The sequence below is a fragment of the Rhamphochromis sp. 'chilingali' genome (assembly GCF_963969265.1).
Source record: "Rhamphochromis sp. 'chilingali' genome assembly, chromosome: 6".
Taxonomy (NCBI): domain Eukaryota; kingdom Metazoa; phylum Chordata; class Actinopteri; order Cichliformes; family Cichlidae; genus Rhamphochromis; species Rhamphochromis sp. 'chilingali'.
Genome location: NC_137933.1, coordinates 19,194,767 through 19,202,289, shown reverse-complemented (window position 1 = coordinate 19,202,289; position 7,523 = coordinate 19,194,767). Strand labels below are relative to the sequence as shown.

The 7,523-nt window shown below is 40.4% G+C and overlaps 2 protein-coding genes across 4 annotated transcripts in view; both read left to right on the top strand.

Moving 5' to 3' along the window:
* Positions 1-79: 79 nt before the first annotated feature.
* Positions 80-2,097, top strand: LOC308397847 (chemokine-like factor). Of its 3 annotated transcripts, none has more exons than XM_080884052.1 (5): positions 80-421; positions 608-704; positions 1,162-1,317; positions 1,428-1,523; positions 1,795-2,097. In XM_080884052.1, the coding sequence occupies exons 2-5, from the start codon at positions 624-626 to the stop codon at positions 1,894-1,896; spliced, it is 435 nt and encodes a 144-aa protein (XP_080740178.1). In that variant the 5' UTR covers positions 80-421; positions 608-623; the 3' UTR covers positions 1,897-2,097. The 3 variants fall into 3 exon arrangements, with proteins under 3 accessions (XP_080740178.1, XP_080740177.1, XP_080740176.1); XM_080884051.1 differs by having other exon boundaries at positions 574-704; XM_080884050.1 differs by having other exon boundaries at positions 557-704; positions 1,795-2,096.
* A 116-nt stretch (positions 2,098-2,213) lies between these two features.
* cmtm3 (CKLF-like MARVEL transmembrane domain containing 3) overlaps positions 2,214-7,523 on the top strand; it is an 11,563-nt gene continuing 6,253 nt past the window's right edge. The window contains exons 1-4 of the mRNA XM_080884049.1: positions 2,214-2,530; positions 6,116-6,271; positions 6,401-6,496; positions 6,580-6,697. Of these exons, the coding sequence (XP_080740175.1) occupies positions 2,414-2,530; positions 6,116-6,271; positions 6,401-6,496; positions 6,580-6,697 (487 nt within the window). The 5' untranslated portion in view covers positions 2,214-2,413. The remainder of the gene's footprint in view (positions 2,531-6,115; positions 6,272-6,400; positions 6,497-6,579; positions 6,698-7,523) is intronic.

Here is a 7,523-nt window from a genome sequence, read left to right as displayed (position 1 = left end):
CTTGCGGACAGCTTGGGGACACTCCCATAAGACCTAGAATCCGGGATTCTCCACCAGTTGCTCTTAGAACTGAAGAAGCTTCTCAGATGAGAGGTGAAACATCTTTAGACTAGGATGACCTGGATGACTGAGAAGCTTCACAGACACTTATGTACCAATCTGGCTGAGAATAAATAAGAGGAAGACATAGCTTTTTAAAATGGATTAGCCAACTGGTAGCACAACCATAGTCCAAGTATGAGTATCAGAGTAGTCAGGGTGTAGGCTTATTAGGTCATGGTTTGACTCTGCATTTAACTGCTGAAACAGAAATCTTCAGTTATTTCCTGTTGATGTTCAACATTTACTGAAGTTGATGAAGATGTTAATTATAATCTTATCCATCCTAAAAGCAAATATGATGTGTTACCCACAGTGTAAGGTAAGTGTAAGGTTTCTGTTGGAGCCAGAGCTCATTTTTACTTGTGTTTTTTCCCCCTGAGCAGTTATAAGTAGCAGTAAGTGTGAAAATACAGTGTCTATTCTTGTGATCAGTCATTTTCTATTTCTATCAAAGGAAATTGCATGTTTCAGGAAACAGACTGAGCGAGTTCTCTGTTGAAATCAGATCATCATGCTGTAGAATGACAACAAAACAGACAGCAATGGAAGTGGACACTGCTTTTCTCAAATCCAGGAGGGGGATTGTGAAGGTGACAGAGATGGTGAGATATTTGCTTATATCCTAACTTTGGACATTTGGCGTAATGTGGTGTAAAACAGCTGATACATGCCGTTTCGCTGCCTTGTGCCTGTTAAAAAGGGGGAACAGAAACAGAACATGGCGCAATAGCTTCACAATGCTATATGCTTTAGCTGGTAAATGTTAGTATGTGATTTAAAGGCTGTTGCTGAAGTGGATCATGACCTGTTTAATCTTTTTAAATGTCATGAGGAAAGCTTCTCAAAATGACAGTTCCTGTTTTTCTCTCTAAACTGAGAGGTGCAACACGTTGCAAAAAAAAAAAAATTGCGAAGCAACCAGTGGACGAGAAGGAAGGAGACCTCACAGTACACAATGCAGTTTTAAAATAAGCTGTTATCAAACATCACAGTGTTTTTTTCTTGGCTCTGTTATCTCAGTGACAGTTTCTCTTTGCAATCTCCCCCTCTCTGCTGTAGGTGACTCTGTTTGTGGCTTTTGTGTGTTTTGCTGTAGCCTCGACACCCAAGTACATCGCAGCCACAGCGTTGGAGTTTTTCATCACCTCGCTTCTGCTGGTGCTCTACCTGCTCAAACTCAACAAGAGGCTGACCTTCTTCTTTTGGCCTCTAGTTGTAAGTGATGTGTTACAGCTTTGGACATAGTGAGAGAGAGTGAAAAAAAAGTGTGACTGCCTGTTGCATGTTCAAGCTCTTGTTCTTTTCTTTTTGTTCTCCTTCTTCAGGATGTATTGAATTCAGTCTTTGCAAGCGTTTACTTCATCACCTTGAGCTTGATGGCTATGACTTCTTACATTAACACAGGCATGCTGATTGGAGGGGTGAGATGTATTTAAGTGTATATACAGTATGCTCAGTAACATTAAACCTTCATGCATTGGCATAGATTCACTTCTGGAGCACTACTCTAAGTTTAAACAAGCCTTTACCCCTGAATGACTTGTTTTCTTGTTTCTCAAAGAGAGGCGAGTCCTTAAAGTTTGACTGTGTAAAAAACGTAAAAACACTCCCAATATGAGTAGCCTACATACACACGAACACACACATGTGGAATGCAATGGATGTATGCTGAGATGTACCCTCTTTTTGCAGATCATGTGTTTCCTCTTAGCTGTGCTGCTGTGCGCTGAGAGCTACATTCTGTTCAGTATCATCACATTCAACAGGCCGAGGACTGAAACGCAGAATACATAAAACAGACGAACTGCAGCAAACTAACGACAACGTGTGCGCATGAATGACCCCAACCCGCTAACTGCTTTTGCATTCTGTGCGTAGTTTAAAGGTTTAGCTGTAGAAGTGTTTGTTAGTTTATTCACAGGCATATTTGATTCTGTAACTAAGCATGGTGTGGCTGTTTAAGATTTCTAAATTGTAAAGGGAAAGAGAAAAAAAAAATATCAATAAAGATTTTTTTCTTTGTGACATCATGAGTTGTATATTTCCGCCGTTGTGTGCAGCTGGGGGCATCGCATTTCACATCTGGAGAAAGCAGATGTTGCACTTCTTTTTTTCTGGCGCTCGCGCTGCATTTCCGAGCTTGTCATTGTTTCCGCTTCCACCTCAGAGAAGCCTCACGCCTCCTCATATCTCATTTGAGTGTGTGTGTGTGTGTGTGTGTGTGTGTGTGTGTTTATTTTGCACTAAAATCGCTGCAGTACTTGTAGTTTGAGCAGCCCGGAGCTCGAGGAGAGTTTTTCTTTTCATAACAATGGGGGACATCGAGGCTCCCAGCTCGAACCGGCCGCCCCAGGCTGTCCTGAAGTCCATTCTTCCCAGCAAAGAGTTCGTCACATCCAGGAAAGGAATGCTGCTTATTGCTGAAGTGGTAAGAAATGACCCGATGAGCCAGGCCAGCAAATCTGAGCGCCAGTGGACCGTTGTTTCACCAAAGGCGCAGAGTTGTGGGTAGTTTCTGGCAGTTTTTGCAGACACTGCACTGTGTTGATTTCAGCGCACATTCAGAAATAACTTTAAAAGCTTGGTTAACTGTCATTTTAGGTTCACTCGGTTTCCGTTAGGTCTCCTTTAGAAACGGAAAGAACAGTAAGTTTAAAGCAGCCGTGAGACAAGCTTAGGAAACTCTGACTGACTTTATACTGGATCGTACTGGTTTGGATGGACACGCGGTGAAAAGCCTGAGGTAACCACTGTTGTCCACGCTGTCAATGATCCAAGTAAACCACGGTGTAATTCCAGGCTCTCTTTTGTGCACAATTCATTTCAAGTTCAAATATATTGAGAAGAACTTGGGTTTTTATTGTCGATTTCAACAAACCAAATACTGAAAAAAAACTTGCGCCATGGTGTTAGTGTGAGATTACCAGCATCGCGAGTTATTTGTGGGAAGGGTCTTCTCGCTGCAAACCCTCAAACTGTGTCATGTGACATTCGGCTCATGCTGGGCTGTGAGTGAGCAGTTATCTTCCCCGCAGTCACATCCTTTTCTGTATGTCGCCTGGAGCACAGCTCTACACTCCCACACAAAGCGCAGTCTCTTTACTGCTGCTTCACAGCGTGGAATGGCCTGTAACCCACGTTAAACAAGACCCAGATAGTAGTGTGCAAAAGTCTTTAGCCAACCCTAATATCTTTATATTTCCTATATTCTTGAAGGAGCCAGAATTTGTTGTGACCAGTAGTGCCAGGCTTGTTAAAAGTTTTTCTTTGGACAGCCCCAGTAGTTAAACATTTTCAGATTTATTTTACTTAAACCACATAATACTCAGCCAAGAAACAGTTGTATCTTTAGCCTCTTTGTTATTAGCAGCCTGTCGCAAAAATACATTGTTTCGATTTCTGTGGTCGAATCTTTAATAATGCCAACGATAAGACAGCTTGATAGAGATAAAATTAAATTTTTGCACAAACAAGGTGATTCTCACAGAACTATTGGCTGAAAGCTTGGCATATCTCAGCATGATGTGCAGTGTGTCCTTAAAAAAAATCTCAGAAAACTGGACAAGTGGTGGACAAATGAAAAGAGTGAGGTATGCCAAATCATGCAAGAGGTGGACTGAAAATCAGTGGCAACAGGCCTGATGTAGTGTTAATACCAAACTTGATATTTTTGGTTGTTTAAATGGAAGTGGGGAGGAGAGAGGTACAACAGTGAGTGTCTGTGAAACAAAGTGGAGGCTCTGTCATGGTTTGGGGCTGATGTTGGAGAACCTGGCCAAATTGGTGGAATTATGAAGAGAGAAAAGTACCATTAGATTTTGATCCACCATCTGCAAAGCATGTGACTGGCAACACCTTCATTGTTCAGCATGACGATCACCCCAAAACACAGTGCAGTAAAATCATACCTGGATAGAAAAACAGACAATGAGACACTATCAGTCCTGGATTGGCCTCGCAGAGCCTTGATCTCGACATTTTTGAAGCCGTGTGGGATCATCTTGACAGAGAACAGAAAAAAAGCCAGCCAACATCCAAAGACTTAAAGAAATGACAAGAAAGCTTGCCTAAGAGAGTTCAGCCTGTTCTTAGAGTAAAGGTGGCCATATCAAATATTAACCTTCAGGCTTGTTCGAACTGCACAAACTGTTTTTGCCTTACATACTGTATTTCCATCTAAATCACATTTTGCTAGCAAAATATAAAGAAATCAAGGGCAACACAAGACTTTTGTCAACAGTAGAAGTCAGAAGTGTGTCCTACTTGGACTGTAGGTGAGATACCACGCCTGGTTTAGGCTTATTTTAGGAGATTTGTGATATACTATGCAGCACTTCTGTTCAGTGAGTCCATTCCTAAACTTTTCACAAGTGAAGCATGTCAGTGCATCTCGCTGTATGTGAGTGGTATGCTTTGCAGGATTTTCAAGATTTTAAAATCTGTTTCTTATACTTTCCAACTCTTTGCTTATTTGATTTTTGAAGCAACTGTTTAAATGCCAAACAGTTAAAAATGTTTTCTCCTTCACCTCAGCACCACAAACAATAATCCACCGGTATAAAAATGAGGGCCAAGTCTGAATGAAGGGTGGCCTTTTCAAATGTTACGTTTTTATCTCAGTGGTAAAGGTATGATACGAGGTATGAAGCTAAATTCATTTGCTTTAAGTTGCTGTGTAAGCTAAACGTCCTTGCAGTAGTTGGGAAACCTTTGAATGAACTCACACATCTGTGTGCGATTGTCTTTCTGATTAAAAAGATTTCAAATAATACGACACAAGTCCACAGTCGCTGAACTCAAATGTTACACACGAGGCTTCTAAAGAAAATAGATCATACCATAATACCACTGTTGCGCTGCTTGGACATATCAGGCAGGCTCATATATGCATCTGCTGAGCATGCAATACTGTACATAGTGTGTCAGACCACTGTGTCTTTCTGTGTAACCACAGGGTCTACATTTAATGTGCAGTAAAAGACAGGACTGTGTAGTGTTTGACATGTTTCCAAAATGCAAACAAGCTGTTAATAAGAGGCACATGTTGAGGCAAAGCGTGCCACCTAAAGATTGTGAGGCTTCTCAGCTCGGTACGTAATGCATGATGGATGTTTTTGAGAGGTTACAGATTCACACTCACAGGAAATAAATGTCTTCCATAAATATCTCATGGCATATTTGAATAATTTTTCTTCTTGGATGTTGTCAGTGTTTAGAATGAAACTGGCCAGTATAGGTTGGAAAAGATTTGTTAATTGATAATCTATTAATCAGTGTCTTTTTCCCAGTGATTCTTTTTAATTTAACTGTAACGTTTCTTTTTAATTAGTTTTACATAATTATAATCGAAACAATAATTTTTTTCTTTTTTACTGACACGAGTCCAGCCACACTGTAACAGAATATATTCAAAACTTTACTGTTAAGTGTTGCCTTACAGGAAAGTTTTACATCGCTCGGTAGCAGCATTTTTATAGCTGCAGGAGTTTGGGTTTAGAGTTCCTACGATCAGGCTAGTGTGGGAAAACTGACTGAGACAAAGACAAGATGGCCGTGGCTGTTTGAGATTACAGCGTCTGGGCTCGCCTTCATTTGTGCTGATGTGGTGTGTCCAGCTCTTCCTGTGGGGAGCTTCAAAGACAAGGCGGGCTCGGCCGTCTCGTCTTTATGATTAATAAAAACCAATAAAACATTTTCCTTTATTTTAGCTGCGTTTGTTTTGTGGATGTTTGCACAAGCATACATGTGGGAGGCATACAGAGAAGGGTGACGGAGTAGAAGCCTGTGTGAATAGCTTTTAACAGCTGTATCTCCTTACAGGAAGTGGGCCTGAAGCTGTAATTCACACAGACTAACAGCTTCGGGGCACTGCTACAGTTCATTATTTAGATCTGACTTGGAGAATCCTACTTGGAAATAACTCCACACCATCTGGCGTCTTAAACTTTTTATTTCAAATGCCAAAGAGTTGTCTTATTTTCTATTTCTCTTTGTTTTGTCTTGCTCTTTTTAGGGTCTGTCCTTTATATCATTCGTGTGCTTCGCTGGATCCTCGGCAGCAGCATTTGTGACCGTCCCCCTGCTGGCATTCCTGGCTTCTCTCTTCTTGCTGTTTGGTTACTCCACCAAATTCAACGAGAGGTTTAAAGGTTTCTGCTGGCCTCTAACGGTGAGAGCAGCTGTTTCAGAAAGAACCTTGAAACTTTGCCCCGCATGATCTTGCGGCGCTAAATGAAGAAATTAGTCGTGTAGTGTTTGATTGTGTCTCTGAATCAGCTCCGGTGTTTTTCTCTCAAAGGATTTCATTAGATGCGTGACTGCCTCCATTATCTTTTTCATCATCTCAATAATGGCAGTGTCCAGATACTCAGACGGTTCCTCAAAGGCTGCTGGGGTAACGCTGTCATCATCATCAGCATAGTCCATAACTGAATACATTTGGCATTGTATTCACAATGTATTTGCCTCTTTTTGCAGATATTTGGGTTCATCGCCACCATTGTTTTTGCCGTAGATTTTTATTTCATTTTTAATGAGCTGGCCAGTTTCTTGAAGCAAGGAGGGGAGTCCAACGAGGAACCGTCAAGACAGCAAGGTAACAAAGTCACCTCATGTACATATAAGTACATGTTTAATGTAGTTTCATAATAGGAGAGAAAAAGGTAAAAATAAAATTAGTTTTTATGCAGGCTCTGAGTACAGGTCCATTCACTGGTCACTTTATTAGTTACACCTTGGTAGTTGTGTTTTGGACCCTCTTCTTTCTTCTTTGTGGCAAATGCTTGAAGCATCCATCAGATGATGGACACTGTAGTTATAAAGGGATGGAAATGATCAGCAATAATACTTGATAATATTTGTAATTCCAAGCAGAGTTATTATAGTTACATTTTCTAGTTAGTCTTTATTTCATTTCATTTTGACTTTTTGCTTGTCTCAGTCCAGTCTCAATCCAGTTACTTTCCAGAGTTGAACTTCTTGTTTCAGTTTAGCTTTTATTGTTATAAAATAATGAAAACACTTAACGGTTTGAAAGCAGTTGACTCACAGTCTTGTAGACAACCTGAATCTCAGTGAACATATCCATCATCGCCTCATCAGCCAAGTCGTTATGAAGTTTTTAACTAAACTAAACTAAACTAAACTAAACTAAACTAAACTAAACTAAACTAAACTAAGCTAAAACAAAAACTTTGATTTTTCATTTTTTCACATCTAGTTTTAGTTTTTAGTTTAGTTTTAGTAAACTATAATGAACTTGCTGCTAATTGTGCCAAGAAAATATCTCCCTCACCATTACAGATCCAGCACCAGCCTAAATCGTTGATTCCAGGCAGGATGAGTCCATGCTTTCATGTTGTGTAGAGACTTATCAGACCAGCCAGCATTTCTCTAATCTTATATTGTACAATTTTGGTGGT